We start from the raw sequence: 18768 nt of genomic DNA on the forward strand, positions 1-18768 counted from the left end.
TCATGAAGTCTCTGCTTAGAGAGTCCTTGTCCACAACCTTGAATCTTACACTGACCATCACTGAGTGATAGCAGCTTAAACAGCAATAAAACTGAGTAAAAAATTAAAGGGGTCAAAATGATCTTTATTGTGTAAACATGACTAGGGGATTAAAATTTGAGAACTTTCTTTCATGGGCGAACACCATTAATGCTGAGCTTAAATTAGCCTTGTGCAGTGCTGCAGTGTAAAGCATGGAGATCTAGAAGAAGCATAAACCAGTGTTGTAGCGGTTGTGCAAATATACACAGGGGACAAACAATATGATCAGTCGGGTTGTGACCCTCAATGAACAGATTGACATAACTTGCAAACTTGGTAACGCCCCTTTAAAGGGAATTTGCACGAATTGTGGACAAAACAAAAAGCTTAATACTGAAATTACCATGGTGGTCTCCTGGTCATTGGCATTTTCAGTACAAATGGCTCCTTTGGGTGCTGCTGAGGCCACAGGCCTAAAACTGGGCGCTCACATATCCTAATCAGGTATCCGACCCAGAAGACGATAAGTATCCCCCGTAGGGTGTAAACACTCATTAACCCCTTTCCTCCCCAACAGACCACAACATTTCACTCTGAATCTTTTAATAAGCAAATATTGAATTTTTACATATAAAAGGTCTGACCCCTCCCTCCCCCCTCCGAGTCCATGGTGATCTGGGGAATGGCGGCCTCACAAGCTGTGGATGATGGTGCGGTTTCGCAGCTTCTGCACGTATTCCGTTGCTTGCTGGAAGCCGGTGATGGGCTTTTCCTTCGGAGGCGGTGGTCCCTCAACCAACTTGACAAAATAATGGCAGTGCACCTTGTCCATGATGCCGAACCTGCCCCGGCCGTGGTAGCGAATCCGTTTCAGGTAGGTGCCTTTTCCGGAGAAGGAGTCGGCTGCATGTAGAACAGAGAGGCTTGTGTGAATAGCGTCAGATTTTCACTATATTTACAGCCATTCTATCTCAAATGTTACGTCAAGTCGGAAGCAGAACCATACGGGCACAGTCTCTATGTGGGTCAATTAGTGTTTCACAGCAGGGAAGGTGGAGGCGTAGGAAGACATCCACATAGACTTCATAGCATAACAGAACAAATCCACTAATGAAAGAAAACAAAGTGGCGCTCACCGATACAAGTGAACAAATATTCTTTATTCATATAAACTGGGAGGCACACAAAGCCGCGGAGCTCGGCGCTTTCTCAAGCCAGTGACTACGCATGCGCCCATCCCACCGGATATAAGGGGGAAAGCAGGCGTGCCCCATCATAGTGATAGCAAACAATGTTATAACATACTTCTATACCAAATATTCCCCACAAATCTGAACAACCTCATTCCCTCGATAGCGTTAGCATGATTAAGGTACATATATATCTTTTTGGAATGATGCAGAAGAGGGAAAGAAGGAAGGAAAGTATTGTACAAGTAACATATGGTATACGACATATCAAATAAAAGCCACACTTGGGCTACATTCACACTGCCGCATGGGGGACGTATATACGGCCGATATACGCCCCCCAAAAAACGACAATGGGCGTGGTACGGAGCAGCACACGTGCGGCTTCGTACCCCGGAAAAAGATAGGACATGTTGTATCTTTTCTCATATTACGACGCCGTGCGCCATACATCCCTATGGAGAGGGGCAGGGGTGAGCAGCACTCCTCCTCTCCCCGGGCGCTGCCGTGTGCCCGCCGTGCTACATATTTGTAATCACTAGAGGAAAACCTTCAACTCATATTTGTTCAGGCCTAATGCACCCATGGGCCCAAATTTCATAAGGCATCTACTCTACCGACGTAGAAGATTAAGGGAGCGATCCCCTCCTTCTGAACTACATCCTACTTTCTCTATGCCCACAAACTTCAGTACATTCGCTGCTCCCGTAGTAATGGACCTCCTCTGCTGCCTAAAGCGGGTGAAAAGACTCCTTATGGTCTTGCCAATGTAATACCTTTGGCAGGGGCAGAACAGCTCATAGACTCCAAAATTGGACCGGCCTGATATAAAGGTATTAACCAATTAAGTAACGCCCCCAAGGGTAACACATTTGGACAAGCTGCAATAGTGACATGACCCGCATCTATAGTTCCCCTCCTGGATCCCTCTCTGTACTGAAGTTTGTGGGCATAGAGAAAGTAGGATGTAGCTCAGAAAGAAGGGGATCGCTCCCTTAATCTTCTACGTCGGAAGAGTAGATGCATTATGAAATTTGGGCCCATGGGTGCATTAGGCCTGAACGATCGTATTGAGTTGAAGGTTTTCCTCTAGTGATTACATACGAATCTTGTGTATGAATCAGCATCTAGATATATGATGGGGTCTCTCTAAGTGTGGTTTTTATTTGATATGTGTCGTATACCATATGTTACTTGTACGATACCTTCCTTCCTTCTTTCCCCTTCTGCATTACTCCAAAAAGATATATATGTACTTTAATCGTGCTAACGCTATGGAGGGAATGAGGTTGTTCAGATTTGTGGGGAATTTTTGCGAATATTTGGTATAGAAGTATGTTTTAACATTGTTTGCTATCACTATGACGACGCACGCCTGCTTTCCCCCTTATATCCGGTGGGATGCACGCAGGCGTAGTCATTGGCTTGAGATTTGTTCACTTGGATCGGTGAGTGCCACTTCATTTTCTTTCATTCGTGGACTATCTCAATGTTACGCTAAAGATGGAGATCCAACCTGCAGAACTGCGGTGGTCCCGTCTCTAGAACTGGGATGGTCCTAGCTGGGACTGGCGCAGCATAGGGGGATAACAATCTGATTATTGGGATTCCCATTCTCAGCAATGAATGGTGCAGTAGAAGTAGCGCATATCCCGTCTCTCCACTCACCCCCGTTCTTGTAACCGGGGGGGGGGGGGGGGGGGGAAGGTCCCAGCAATCAGACCCTCAGCAATCAACTGTGAATAGGGGATAACTTGAAAACTTTGTACAACCCCCTTTAAGGATCAGGCATCCCTCCTTTGAACGAAGTCCTTACCTACGTAGAGGTTAGATTTATATTCCACATGGTGGTTCCTTACTGCCATTTCTTGGGCTTCTAACAAGACCTAAAACACAGAAGGTGAAGGAAATAAATTTCATTAAATAGATCATTATAAAATGGCAAAATTACAGGGTAACCACGACTCTCCCTGCCAATCATTGTGTGTAGATGGAGTAATCAGAACTCTCCCTGCCAATCACTGGGTGTGGGTGGAGTAATCAGAACTCTCCCTGCCAATCACTGGGTGTAGTAATCAGAACTCTCCCTGCCAATCACTGGGTGTGGGTGGAGTAATCAGAACTCTCCCTGCCAATCACTGGGTGTGGGCTGGGAAATCAGAACTCTCCCTGCCAATCATTGTGTGTAGATGGAGTAATCAGAACTCTCCCTGCCAATCACTGGGTGTGGGCTGGGAAATCAGAACTCTCCCTGCCAATCACTGGGTGTAGATGGTGTAATCAGGACTCTCCCTGCCAATCACTGGGTGTGGGTGGGGTAATCAGGACGCTCCCTGCCAATCATTGTGTGTAGATGGAGTAATCAGAACTCTCCCTGCCAATCACTGGGTGTGGGCTGGGAAATCAGAACTCTCCCTGCCAATCACTGGGTGTAGATGGTGTAATCAGGACTCTCCCTGCCAATCACTGGGTGTGGGTGGGGTAATCAGGACGCTCCCTGCCAATCACTGTGTGTGGGTGGGGTAATCAGGACTTCCTGCCAATCACTGTGCGTGGGGGGCGGGGTAACCTGGACTCTCCTGCCAATCACTATGTGTGGACGGGGTAATCAGGACTCGCCTTTGCAAGCACTGGGTGTGGGTGGAGTAATCAGGACTCGCCCTCCCAATCACTGCATGGGCGGGGTAAACAGGACTCTCCCTGCCAATCACTGTGTGTGGGTGGGGTAACCAGGACTCTCCCTGCCAATCACTGTGTGTGGGCCGGGTAATCAGGACTCTTACCTAGGAGTCCTCAAAATTTACCCATAAATCCTCCTCTAAAAATAAATAAATATATATATGCATGCATAGAAACAGTAGTTATAGAGAGACATACCAGAATGTTCTTCTTATCCTCATCTTACCTCTTTCATTATCTTCGCTCCTTTCTTGTCATTGAATTCCAGCTGTGCGATCGCCTGGTCTATAGACATTCCCTTGATCTAGAGTTACAAGCAGAGGGTTAATCTTCCACGATCATGTGACTAATAGATTACGATTCAGCTACTAAACAGGCCCCCGGGGGCCGCGACGCTTCCTGCTTGAGCCTCGTTCTATGGAAATGCGGAGTCATTTACATATCTCCATCCACCATCTAGATGAATTAATAACTCTGCTCAATTTCACTTTGATGACCAAGAAACTCAATTTTACTAAAAGTCTGTTTGTGGTTTCAGCCCCAGCTCTGGAATTTGGAAAATTAATCACAAGGAACCGGCGGGGATTTGATTCATGAAATTTTATTTCTCGAGCAAGAACGTCTTCTCCGAGTGCGGAAATCATTCATACACTTTTGCAGGTAAAGCCGGGGCCATGGTCATGACACTAACTACCTGCCAATGCCAGTAATTCAGCTTACAAACCCAAATTCTTAAAGGGATTGTCCCAAGTTCTCTCCTATCCATGAGATAGGGGATAACTATCACATTGTTGAGGGTCCAATTGCTGAGACCCACAACAGTTACAAGAAGTGGACTCCCAGCAATCCAGATAACGTAATGTTGATGTCTGGAAGCAACTTTTCTATGCAGCGCTACCGCAGGACAAATGGGGTATTACATAATGCAAATCTAAATCATTGTTCTGGTGGGCACTAAATTCTAAAGAAGGGTCCAGAATAGGAGATTTCCTCCTGAGATTTTACCCTTCAGTTTCTTTCTAGTGCTCAGAGCTATTGGCTTGTGAATGGATTTACTGCACCCATCACCAATGCTTCCTGTATTTCCAAGAATCGACGACCCCCGACGGGGGTCCTCCGCTCCATATGTGTGAATGGGGCAGTAGTGGAGGGCTTTTCCAATTACAAGGCAGTCCCCGGGTTTCATACAAGATAGGGTCTGTAGGTTTGTTCTTAAGTTGAATTTGTATGTAAGTCGGAACTGTATACTTTATCGTTTTAACCACAGAAATCCCATTTATGAAGACACTCAAATAGTAAATTATCCTGTTTAAGTCATTTCATGCTGCTGAGACTGTTTTATGTCCATTTAAAGGGGTTGTCCAGTCACAACATCCTGTGATTAGAGGATAACTTGCTGATCCAATCACAAGAAAGGGGCTCCACATGGTAGCCCCAATGAATGGAGCGCCAGGTTGGATAGAGCAATTTTCTATGCTATGGATAGGTGAAGAACTTGATTTTTCACTATAGCGGCTGGAGGAGCCACTTTAAAGGGGTTGTCCAACGCGGCTGCTTTCTTCCAAAAACTGCTCCTGTGCCGACCATGATTTGTGGCGGTATTATAACTCGTCTCCCCTCATCTCTATACAGCCGAACTGCAATACCGACACAAACCATGGTCAGGTGTGGAGCTGTACTTGGAAGAAAGCAGCCAAGAATCTTAACCTCCGGAGGACCCCTTTTTTTTAAATCAACAGGATTCGCTATTTGCTACCTGAGCCGTACAGGACACTTAATACCCTATACATGGCTGCTTACCAGTTTGGCCAAATACCACATCTTGTCCATGCTGTACTTGATCTCTCTGCGGCAATGGTGGATTTCCTATGGGAATAAATAGACAAATTATATCGATATGGTCTAAGTCAGGGTCAAAAAGATCTCATATCTGAGTCCATATACTGTGCCAAGCCAAACCTGAATAATAACATATATCATGATCGGCCACCCGCTTATGACTAGAGTCCTGCGGAATAGTAGCTGCTTGTATTTAAAGGGATTGTCAAGCCACATCAGGTTTAGATGTGTCATCTTAACTTACTGATCAATGGAGGTCCCAGTGGGGGTGATCACAAGAACAAGGGTCCAATGTAACCCTAACAAACACATTAGTCGTGCCTACTGCTCCATTCTTCTCTACGGTACAGACTGAGATGGTTATCAGCAACTTCTATAGATTCACTAAAGTGAATGGAATGGCAGTGCGCATGTCTGACCTACCGCTCCATTCACTTGAGGTACAACGGACCCCCATTCTTGTGATCCGTGGGGGTATATGACAGCCCAGAGTCTATGAGAGACACCAGGGCTTGTCATTTCCTGACATCCGCTATAGTGTGCCAGAGGCATACTGTAACAAATCTTCAAATTACAACAAATGTTGTACAATTTGAAATGAAATGTTTTTACAGGAAAAAAAAAAAAGACAAATTTTATTTAGTCCAGACACAACAGATAACAATTAAAATGTGTATTGGTACACTTCCGAAATCCCGAGGACAACAAACAAGGTCAGAGTGTCCACATATAACCTCACATGCACAAAAATATGTGGTAATCACCCCCTATATGTATAAAGGTAATCAGTGAGCACAATAAAAAAACTGTCTCTAAATGTCTAAAGACAAATCAAGGCTCAAGTGCAAACAACACTGATACATAAAAGTCAAGTGGGATAAGTCAGTCCTCCATCAAAGTTAATGTATAGATCCAAAGCAAAACCACTTGTCCCACATAATAAAACACAATACACCCCCCAAGGGGAGAGAACTTGTGCATGAGGTTAGAGGCACACCACGCTTTTTTTGTCACCTATAGTAACTTCATCAGGGGTTCGATCACTGTAACAAATCGGCAAAATAACCATATACAGCTGTATTGCAGTATATGGTAAGAACGATCAGACCCCCTAGAGCAGTGATGGCGAACCTTTTAGCGTCCGAGTGCCCAAAAAGCAACCCAAAACCCCCCTTATTTATCACGAGGTGCCAACCAAAAATGAAAGCAGTAACTTATTGCTCCACGTTCTTCAACAACTCTCAATCATATTGGCCTCCTGAGGACAGCAACACAGTAGAAAGATGAAAAATTTGCATCATTTTAGCCAGTGTCCGTCTGTACACAGAGAATCGTGGGGCCAGCAGGAGGTCCTCCAAAGATAATTCAGCCCTGTCTATTCATTCTCCCTCTTCCTACAGTCCCTAGTAACGAAGTAAGTATCAAAATTTGTCTGAAAGCTGCATCTTTTAAGTTGCTTGGAACTGCAGAAAGATTCTTTGAGTCCTGTCTGGTGTGCTGGGGCGATGGCCCGGGTGCCCACAGAAAGGGCTCTGAGTGGCACCTCTGGCACCCGTGCCATAGGTTCGCCATCACTGCCCTAGGGTTAAAGTATCCTAGAGGGTGTGTATATTACAAATTATAAACATAAGTAAAAGATCAAATCACCTCACTTTCCCTAGAACCAATATAAAATAAACAAAAAAAATCTGACAACATGTTAGGTATTGCAAAAGTCCCAATCTATCAAAATAGAAAATCAGTTATTCCCGCGGGTGAACTCTGTTACGGAAAAAAAATGTCCAAATCGCCACTTTCTCGTCATTTTGCAAAGCATAAAACATGTGATAAAAAGTGATCCCCAAAATGGTTGCAATGAAAGTGTCATCACGTCCCGCAAAAAAGAAGTGACTCCTTACACAGCTCCGCGTGCGAAGTATGAAAATGTATTGACAGAAGATGGCGAAGCGAAAATAATTTGTACAAAAGGTTTTAAAGGAAACCTCCCATTCGCTTTTATGCATTTTGAACCAAACATACCTTGAGAATGCTGTAGCTACACTGATGCAGAAACATATCTTGTTTAATCCCTGAGGTGAGTGGTTTTGCTGAAAAAAACAATTATAATTTTGGGGCTTATATACTAAGGGTCCCGCAGCCGCATTTTTGTCGGGTTTTCTGACTTTTCGGGGATCGCGACAGGGATTTTGTTGCGCATTGGCACCGGCTTCCATACGACAGAAATCAGGGGGTGGGCTGTCGGACAATCCGACGGATTCGGACTAATCGGGCGCACAACCTTCTTGAATCGCGGCAGATGTGCATTCCGGCGGACATTCCGGATCGGGGATCGCGCAGGACCGGGTTAGTAAATGTGCCCTATTATGATAACGAGGTCTCTCATGTGGCTGGCCTCTCCTCTTACCCTAATTATGCACTGCTCCAGCCTTGTCCAGCCCAGCATAAACCAAGAAAATGTCATCACTGTGTTGTCCAATCAATCGCTGCACTATTCCCCAGCTGCTGTGTATGAGTCATCCAGCTCAGGTTGATTAGTCCTGTCTGGACACTTCAGTAAGCTATAATGTGTTTATAAACAGCAACCAGCATGCAACCCAGCTTTCCCAAGCTCCTGAATTTTATAATTGTTTTTTGAGCAAAACCACTCAGCTCAGGGATCAAACGAGATACGTTTCTGCATCAGTGTAGCTACAGCACTCTCAAGGTATGTTTGGTTCATAATGCATAAAAACTGGTATCTATGTGATCGTACCGGCCCTAAAAATAAAGGGAAGGCGTCATTCTGCACGAACTGTAAAAGTTGAAAAGCAGAGCTTACAAGAAATTGACGCAAATGCATTTTGAGTTTTTTTCCAGCTTCCCAGTACCCTGTATGGAATATTAAATACCATCACTGGGAAGTACAATTGGTTACGCAGAAAACAAGCCCCCATAGAGGATAAAATGGAGCTGCATTACTGCACTTGAATGGGAGCTGACATGCAGTTCTAGGACCGGCCACTACATAGAGAAGGGAGCTGTTTATCCTCCTCCGTTCTCTCTCGCTGGGGGTCCTGAGTGTCAGACCCTCACAGTACCTGACTGATGACTTATCCTATAGACGATATAAAAATGGACTCACTGCGGGTCGTCGTGGCTCATCAGGAAGCTGAGGCGAGTAGACAACTCTGTTCTTCATCTCCCAGCCACGTTTCTCCAGGACGGCGGTGGTGTGGATGCCGCGGTGTGACAGGAGGCTGCCAGCGGCTGTCAGGCTGCAACAAGATGTACGTTCTCTATTCAGAGCTGGGAGTTTGCTACAAATGTATCCAGTCTTAGCAATTCTTAGACATTTTGTCTGCACCGACACATTGTAGCAAACCATTCAGACACGAGGAGAGATGTAAGCTGTCAGTATGGTAAGCTTGGTATGATTTTGGCAAGCTGGCTGGAGATAGTACCAAAACCTCAGCTGTGAGAAATTGTTTTGTACTCACCCCCTCTGGATCCGGAACAGTGACCCCCATACGGCTGTAAGACAAACATGAAATATTTGTCAGAAATGTAGTAAATGGTAAAACTTGCAGCAAAAGTGGTCAATTATTTCATGCGTTTCCATGAGGAATAACGGAGGGGCTCTACAGATGTATGAATTAAAAAAATAGAGAAAGATACTATAGTTTTTTCCCATCTGTCTGATAACAGAGAACCAAAGAGAGACACATAATGTACTCCAGTTACACTAGAACTACATTTCCCAGCATGCCCTAACAAGAACAGGAATCAGCAGCACAGCTACAAGTCTCCAGGGCATGCTGGGAGTTGTAGTTTCATGACTACACCAGTAATACACGGTTCGGGGTTATTACAGGACATGTTCTTATCATGTTCCCCTATAAGACATGTGATATAACCCTCCATTGCCCGGACACGGAGGGTCCACACACATCGTGGTCCCCTCTCCCAAGCAGTGACATCCTCGCCCTCCCCGTGCCTCACCCGCAGACACGGACGCCGCCATCTTGGAGAGTGTCTCGCTTTACGGCGCGGTGGCTGTCACTGATGACATGTGAGCCGGCTCTTTACGACAGCAGCACGAGCGACAGGAGCTGCAGCAGAAGCAGCGTGTGCTTGGGGGGAGGCTGCGGGAGGTGAGCGGGACCTGTATGTAATGTGTATATACCTGCACACTGTATATAATAGCTATACGCTGTATATAATACCGATGCACTGTATATTATAGCTATATACTGTATATACTACTGATGCACTGTATATAATAGCTATAAACTGTATATAATACTGATGCACTGTATATAATAGCTATGCCCTGTACATTATAGCTATAATCTGTATATTATAGCTGCACACTGTAAATAGTATCCATATACAGTATATAGTACCGTTGCAATGTATATATTAATAATCTGTATATTGTACCCTTACACTGTATACAATATCATTGTATATAATACCCATGCACTGTATATAATAACGATCTGTATATAATACCTATCCACTATATGTTATCCTGGCATGTCCCTGTATATGGTGCGCATACACTGTATATAATACCCATACACTGAATGTGTCTGTGATCATTGTGTATTATGTTCTGACAGGTGATACAAGGATGGGGGATCCGGATCGGATGCTCAGCGCATCCCCCAATTGGTACTGCAGTCGGTCCAGTGATGCCGCAGGAGGACTGTTTGGGTTTGCGGCTCGGAATTCCATCTACTTGCTACGTATCAGCCCCCAGGAGCCCGGATTCTACGGTAACTTTCTGTATAACAAATATTGAGCTAGTGTAGTGTATATCCTACCGACAAGATGGGGAATGACAAACTGACTGACTGTCCCACAGATCACAATAACTTAGGTATACTCCATATCAATGGCGTGGTGGTCGGACATACCTCTGCATTTAGTATCTATGGCACTAAAGATTTTACAGTTCTGCGCTCTATAATCTCCATCAGTCTTTTAAAAGTGTTTTCCCACCAATCAACTTAGGCCCTATCCACAGGATTGCTGATTGTGGGGGTCTCAGTGATGAGAACCCCACAGATCATGAGAATGGGAGGTCAGAGGTAACTCCGTCAGACCTCCGTCAACCCTATAGAGATGAATGAAGCAGAATGGACATGCACAGCCGTCTGCTCCATTTAGCTCTGTCTGTCAGTGTGTATACAGGATTACTACAGCATCTCCCCATCGTGTCTGTCAGTGTGTATACAGGATTACTACAGCATCTCTCCATCGTGTCTGTCAGTGTGTATACAGGATTACTACAGCATCTCTCCATCGTGTCTGTCAGTGTATATACAGGATTACTACATCACCTCCCCATCATGTCCGTCAGTGTATATACAGGATTACTACAGCATCTCCCCATCATGTCTGTCAGTGTATAAACATGATTACTACATCGCCTCCCCATCATGTCTGTCAGTGTGTATACAGGATTACTACAGCATCTCCCCATCATGTCTGTCAGTGTATATACAGGATTACTACAGCATCTCCCCATCATGTCTGTCAGTGTGTATATAGGAGTACTACAGCATCTCCTCATCATGTCTGTCAGTGTATATACAGGAGTACTACAGCATCTCCCCATCATGTCTGTCAGTGTGTATACAGGATTACTACAGCATCTCCCCATCATGTCTGTCAGTGTATATACAGGATTACTACAGCATCTCCCCATCATGTCTGTCAGTGTATATACAGGATTACTACAGCATCTCCCCATCATGTCTGTCAGTGTATATACAGGATTACTACAGCATCTCCCCATCATGTCTGTCAGTGTATATACAGGATTACTACAGCATCTCCCCATCATGTCTGTCAGTGTGTATACAGGATTACTACAGCATCTCCCCATCATGTCTGTCAGTGTATATACAGGATTACTACAGCATCTCCCCATCATGTCTGTCAGTGTGTATACAGGATTACTACAGCATCTCCCCATCATGTCTGTCAGTGTATATACAGGAGTACTACAGCATCTCCCCATCATGTCTGTCAGTGTATATACAGGATTACTACAGCATCTCCCCATCATGTCTGTCAGTGTATATACAGGATTACTACAGCATCTCCCCATCATGTCTGTCAGTGTGTATACAGGATTACTACAGCATCTCCCCATCATGTCTGTCAGTGTGTATACAGGAGTACTACAGCATCTCCCATCATGTCTGTCAGTGTATATACATGATTACTACATCGCCTCCCCATCATGTCTGTCAGTGTGTATACAGGATTACTACAGCATCTCCCCATCATGTCTGTCAGTGTGTATACAGGATTACTACAGCATCTCCCCATCATGTCTGTCAGTGTATATACAGGATTACTACATCGCCTCCCCATCATGGCTGTCAGTGTATATACAGGATTACTACAGCATCTCCCCATCGTGTCTGTCAGTGTGTATATAGGAGTACTACAGCATCTCCCCATCATGTCTGTCAGTGTGTATATAGGAGTACTACAGCATCTCCCCATCATGTCTGTCAGTGTATATATAGGAGTACTACAGCATCTCCCCATCATGTCTGTCAGTGTATATATAGGAGTACTACAGCATCTCCCCATCATGTCTGTCAGTGTGTATACAGGATTACTACAGCATCTCCCCATCGTGTCTGTCAGTGTGTATACAGGAGTACTACAGCATCTCCCCATCATGTCTGTCGTCATGCATATACTTATGATTTTCCCCTTCTTGTTCAGGGGAGCTGGTGGGACATACAGAGAGGGTTTCCGGATTCGCCTTCTCTCACTGCTCTGGTCAGTCGCACCTCTGCGCCAGCAGCTCTGATGACGGATCTGTGAAAGTATGGGACACCCAGACCAAGAGTCTAGTGACCGAACACAAGCTCCATCGGGTAAGAACCAATCTGTACAAGTATCTATGTTAGAAAATATGGCAAACATATAGGAAATCATGACTGGAATTATGTGATTCAGTAAGAGATTCACATCAGTGTCTGAATATAGGACATAAGAAGGATTCGCATATTAAAGTGCTAAGTGAATAGTTTACTTATCTGGTTTTCCCTAAATAACCATTAAACTACCAGTCCCCTCAGGTAGGGGGTGAAATGTCCTTTCGAAAAATCCCCTCTTATATGTGAAAAGAGAAGAGTCAGATTTTACCCAAGATGAGTCAAGTCTTGATGCTGCAGAGTCATCTCAGACACCCCTATCTTTGGCTCTATGGAACCAAAAAGCATACTTCTGGTTCCATATGAAAGCATCTCATGTTTCAGGTCGCATCAGGGTTCATGAGCTACAGACCTGAAGATACAGGCGAAAATTGGATTTCTGAAGATCACATTTCAGACTATTTTTTTACTTCTCTGGTTCTTTAGTCCACAGGACCACAAGCCTGAATTTATATGACAGATTTAAAAGACATCAGCAGCATATTTCTAGGTACTGAAGAAGTTTCTAGAACTGAAGATGGGAGCATTGGAGGTGACACTCCCATACAGCCTCCAAACTTGACTTGTTTCAGACTAAAAAATGACTATTCTTGTTTCAAATGATGTTTCAGCCCCCCTTCAGAGTAAAATCTGTGCCGAGTTTCAGATTGGATAATGCAGCAGTTACTCAGAGCAAAGGGTCCCGATTTATAGTAGAGCAGTCATTGTCTTACTGAATGATCAGCCTTGTGGTTCTCCTAACCTAGATGGGTCTGTTTTCTTCCAGAACACGATCTCTGCCCTACACTGGTCTCCCCTGGTGAAGGATTTGTTGGTGAGCGGAGATGAGAAGGGGATAGTGGTTTGCTTTTGGTCTAATCGAAATGAGGGGCAGCAGTTCTTCCCAGAGCCGAGGACCATCATCTGTCTGTCCTGTGCACCACATCAAGAGGATCTAGTGGCAGTAGGGTAAGTAGTGAAGAAACCACCAACTTGGTGCATATTAGGAGGGGTCTCAATAAGAAAGCCCCTTCAATATTGCCAGGAACTCATCACGTTCTTGCCCTGAGGGACTCGGCCTGACTGAGATTGCCCTAGAAGTTATGTCATCAGCTCACAGAACCATCCAAAATTGTCTGCTCTTCCCAGGTACAAGGACGGGATGATAGTCATCATAGATATGAGCCGTAGAGGAGAGGTCATCCACCGTTTGCGTGGACATGATGACGAGGTCCATAGCCTGGCTTGGTGCCCTCATCCTCGTGAGGAAGATCTGTATCCAAAGGCAGATGACACACAAGGTATGGAGTAACCTCCTGTCAGATCCTATAAGTCTTTATAGAACTAGGTCTCTTCTGTATAGAGCAGGGATGCTCAGCCTTTATAGGAGTGAGGGGCCGCATTGTCATACCGCTCAACTTCAAGGGGCTGCACTAGTAACCAGAACCCTAGATCCCCAACCCAGAACCCAACACTAAACACCAAATACTACATCCAGATGATGAATAATCCTGGATACCCCAAGTAGACCATTAAAGGAAACCTACCACCACGGATCTACCTATTAAGGTAGATCCGGTGGTTGGTGCATGTTACAAATGTAAGGATAGCCCTTTTTAGGGCTAATCCTTTAGTCCCCACAATCTTTTAGAAAGTTTCATGGCCTTGAAATGCAAATTTTCTAAAGAGGCTACTAAGGTGTGGAGTAGCCAGAGCCGAGGCTACACCGCACGGCTACACCACACCCCAGTAACCTCTTTGATCCTCCAACCAGATATATTCAGCGGGCAGCTACAAGGAGCTGCTCGTACGTCCTCGAAGACGGCGTTCTGCGCAATAGCTCCGGTTTTGGAGCCGAGATCGCACAGCCGCTGTGCAGAACTCTGGCTTCGCGGACGAGTGCACACAGCTCCTTGTAGCTGCACGCTGAAGATATCTAGTTGGAGGATCAAAGATTTGGGTGTGGAGTAGCTGTGCCGTGTAGCCTGAGCTCCGGCTACTCCACGCCCCAGTAGCCTCTTTAGAAAATTTGCATATCAAGGCCTTTAAGCTTTCTAAAAGATTGGGGACTAAAGGATTAGCCTATCTTTACATTTGTTAGATGCACCTACCACCGAATCTACCTTAATAGGTAAATCCATGGTGGTAGGTTTCCTTTAATAATAGACGCCTGATGGGTAAAATTAGGGCTATTGGTTTGACAGAAATCATTTGCAATTGGATTGAAAACTGGCTGAAGGATCGTATCCAGAGAGTTGTGGTCAATGATTCCTACTTGGAATGGTCACCAGTTATGAGTGGTGTACCTCAGGGTTCTGTGCTTGGCCTACTACTATTTAATATATTTATTAATGATATAGAGGTAGGAATTAATAGCACTGTGTCTATTTTTGCAGATGACACCAAGCTGTGTAGTGTAATACAGTCTATGGAGGATATTCATAGGCTGCAGGGTGACTTGGATAAACTGAATGTTTGGTCATCCACTTGGCAAATGAGGTTTAATGTGGATAAATGTTTAATGTGGATAAATGTAATGTTATGCACCTGGGGGCCAATAATCCAAAGGCAAAATATGTACTTGGGGGAGTAAATCTGGGAGAGTCCCTTGTTGAGAAGGACCTGGTGGTACTAGTAGATCATAAATTGAATAACAGCATGCAATGTCAATCAGCTGCCTCTAAAGCCAGCAAGATCTTGTCATGTATCAAAAGTGGTCTGGACTCTCGGGATAGGGATGTAATATTACCACTGTACAAGGCACTGGTTCGGCCTCACCTGGAATATGCTGTCCAGTTCTGGGCACCGGTCCATAAAAAGCCCTGGAGCTGGAGAGGGATCAACGTAGAGCCACAAAAATGGTAAGGGGTATGGAGGGTCTTAGTTATGAGGAAAGATTAAAACAACTAGATTTATTTAGTCTGGAAAAGAGATAAATACAAGCGGACATGATTAATTTATATAAATATATGAATGGTCCATACAAAAAATATGGTGGTAAGTTGTTCCAGATTAAATCAAATCAAAAGACGAGGGGGCACTGTCTCCGTCTGGAGAAAACAAGGTTTAATCACCGGAGGCGACAGGGCTTTTTTACTATGAGAACTGTCAGTCTGTGGAATAGTCTGCCTCAGGCGCTGGTCACAGCAGGGACAGCAGAGAGCTTTAAGAAGGGTCTAGATGCCTTTTTACACCTAAATAACATTGATGGTTATGTTATATAGAATTGTTTCCCCTAAATCCCTTCCTCATCCAATCCCTTTCCTTCTTTGGTTGAACTTGATGGACAAGTGTCTTTTTTCAACCGTATAAACTATGATACTATGAATCCTGGAGACACTTGAGTAGCCATTATACTGGAGACCCCAGAGCAGACCATTGATGATCCTGGAGACCCCAGAGCAGACCATTGATGATCCTGGAGACCCCAGAGCATACCATTGATGATCCTGGAGACCCCAGAGCAGACCATTGATGATCCTGGAGACCCCAGAGCAGACCATTGATGATCCTGGAGACCCCAGAGCAGACCATTGATGATCCTGGAGACCCCAGAGCAGACCATTGATGATCCTGGAGACCCCAGAGCAGACCATTGATGATCCTGGAGACCCCAGAGCAGACCATTGATGATCCTGGAGACCCCAGAGCAGACCATTGATGATCCTGGAGACCCCAGAGCAGACCATTGATGATCCTGGAGACCCCAGAGCAGACCATTGATGATCCTGGAGACCCCAGAGCAGACCATTGATGATCCTGGAGACCCCAGAGCAGACCATTGATGATCCTGGAGACCCCAGAGCAGACCATTGATGATCCTGGAGACCCCAGAGCAGACCATTGATGATCCAGAGCAGACCTTTGTTGATCCTGGAGACCCCAGAGCAGGCTGTTGATGATTGTGGGGACCCGGGGCAGAAATACTCATCACTCTTGTTTATGCTCCCTGCTCCACACTGGACCTTTCCTGGTACCTGATGTTGGCACTTCTACTTCAGGAGCCAGAACGTAGCAGGAGGAGTGGACCCTGGAGTGGTGACTCCAGACACTTAGGACTTGCCTTGAACTATGTAAACATGACATCTGATGTTGGTGTAAAGAAGGAAATATTGGGTATGTTGAACTTTTATTGAGTCCACTTGTCAGACACATAACCCCCCCCCCCCCCCATCTTACCTTAGACAAGCCAATCAGACGTGTGTATTATGGTGTCACATCTTCCTATGTATAGGCCTTAAAGGGGTTGTGCCTACCGATGAATGGGAGTCCCAAAACATATTACTTGGTCTATCTAAAAAGCTGCATGACCTAAAGCTCAGATTGTGCCGGGTGAATGTACCTATGAGGTGGAACTTTACTTTTGATCAGTGTATTTTGCCTCCATCGCCTCCATGTGTCTTCTATGAATATTTCAGGCTACCGGTCCAGCAATCCTTTTAAATCTGTTAGTCTCTTTGTAAGCCGGGCTAAAAAAGAATAGAAGATGGAGGATGCATTAGTAATCGAGAAAACACCCGGCTTTTCACTGGTTTTTTTGATACAGATTCTCTCTAACTTTTCATCAGGAGGAGAACTGAACGCAACCAATGGCGATCTCCTGCCGGAGTCTGAGAACAAGGGCTGCTACGTGGCCTCAGGCAGCAAAGATCAAACCATCCGGATCTGGAGTTCCTCCACAGGCAAAGGTAGGAGCCCCCCAGGTGTGTCCTGCCCATATCCTTATTATGCAGGGTGAGTGCATGCGCTGGCTCAGGGTATGAATATTAATGGGGAAACGTTCCATTCCGCGCGGGATTGACAATCTATTATATATCTGGGATAATCCGCAGAATACATGCTATTTCATTTAGCTCTTAACTGCTTCACGGCTGCCATACGGCCGTATAGGTCCTACCCACACATACCCTGTGCAGCTAGCACATTTACAGACGCTATAGCACTTTCAACAGCTATATCTGTGGCACCTGAAAGCACAGCTCTGGTGTCATTTTAAAGGGGAGAAGTCCAGTTACTTTTTGTCTCTCATGGTAATACTATAGCCGGGTCTTAAAGGACACCTGTCACCACAACCCCCATTTTTCACCATGCAGATATTCCAAAAGCCCATAACATGACAAATGCATAGTTGCTTTTGACATATTGGTAGTATAGGTGCAGCTAGCACATTTACAGACACTATAAAACTTCCAACAGCTATATCTGTGGCACCTTGAAAGCACAGCTCTCATTTTAAAGGGGAGAAGTCCAGTTACTTTTTGTCTCATTATTTAGTCCTTTCATTCATTCATTAAGAAAACTTTTCACTGCATCTCGCAACCGGAAGCAATAATTAAAGGGAACCTATCACCACAGCCCCCATTTTTAACCACGCATATGTTCCAAAAGCCCATAACATGACAATTGCATAGTTGCTTTTGTCATGTTTGTGAGTAGTATAGGTTCGCTAAAATCGTTTAGTGTAATTTACCTGGGTTCCTGCCGAGCTCCTGGAGGCAGGAAATCAAAATCCGCGTGGAAACCTGGCAGGGAGCCAAGTAAAAATACACTATATGATTATAGCGAACCTATACTACTTACCAATATGACAAAAGCTATGCATTTGTCATGTAATGGGCTTTTGGAATATCTGCATAATGAAAAATAGGGGTTATGGTGACAGGTTCCCTTTAAAACCCACCTATTGTGGTACCATACACCCTCAAAACTACATCTCATATTCCCTAAAGGGGAGAATCTTCCCTTGAGTTTGCAGGGGACTCAGAACTGGAGATGTCCACTTTTGAATTTGCAGTCAGAAATCTGTGGCACCCAGAAACACAATCTGATATTAAAAATGTGATTCTTTCCTTTAAAATGACACCAGAACTCTCTCTAGGTGCTACAAATGATATAACTGTTTGGAGTGTGCCCTCCTCCAGTCTGTCAGCTAACCAATGAATGGAGACGAAGCTGCAGGGAGACATCTGATAGTTTAGATGTACATGCACCCTCTGCACCGTTCACTATATATAATAACATATTTTGGTAAAGGTTTACTCAATTTTTACCGCCAAATGTTTTTCACAATTTTAGTTATTTATCTGCTAATTCTATAAAGAAAAAAACATGTCTTA

General features: G+C 44.7%; 2 protein-coding genes across 4 annotated transcripts in view; one reads left to right on the forward strand and one right to left on the reverse strand.

The window, feature by feature from the left end:
- Positions 1-664: 664 nt before the first annotated feature.
- MRPL22 (mitochondrial ribosomal protein L22) lies at positions 665-9845 on the reverse strand. 2 transcript variants are annotated; one of them, XM_072145511.1, is made up of 7 exons: positions 9708-9844; positions 9206-9239; positions 8851-8983; positions 5691-5756; positions 4117-4194; positions 3028-3097; positions 665-924 (listed from the first exon to the last, which is right to left on the reverse strand). In XM_072145511.1, the coding sequence occupies exons 1-7, from the start codon at positions 9727-9729 to the stop codon at positions 713-715; spliced, it is 615 nt and encodes a 204-aa protein (XP_072001612.1). In that variant the 5' UTR covers positions 9730-9844; the 3' UTR covers positions 665-712. The 2 variants fall into 2 exon arrangements, with proteins under 2 accessions (XP_072001612.1, XP_072001614.1); XM_072145513.1 differs by lacking the exon at positions 8851-8983 and having other exon boundaries at positions 9708-9845.
- The window catches only part of GEMIN5 (gem nuclear organelle associated protein 5), a 28748-nt gene continuing 19685 nt past the window's right edge, over positions 9706-18768 (forward strand). Inside the window, exons 1-6 of one of the 2 annotated variants that reach the window (XM_072145509.1) lie at positions 9706-9859; positions 10331-10486; positions 12459-12613; positions 13440-13621; positions 13802-13953; positions 17221-17340. In XM_072145509.1, the coding sequence (XP_072001610.1) occupies positions 10342-10486; positions 12459-12613; positions 13440-13621; positions 13802-13953; positions 17221-17340 (754 nt within the window). In that variant the 5' untranslated portion in view covers positions 9706-9859; positions 10331-10341. Of the gene's footprint in view, positions 9873-10330; positions 10487-12458; positions 12614-13439; positions 13622-13801; positions 13954-17220; positions 17341-18768 lie in introns of both variants that reach the window. The other variant, XM_072145510.1, reaches the window with a different exon arrangement.

The sequence above is a fragment of the Engystomops pustulosus genome, chromosome 4, assembly GCF_040894005.1.
Source record: "Engystomops pustulosus chromosome 4, aEngPut4.maternal, whole genome shotgun sequence".
Classification (NCBI taxonomy): domain Eukaryota; kingdom Metazoa; phylum Chordata; class Amphibia; order Anura; family Leptodactylidae; genus Engystomops; species Engystomops pustulosus.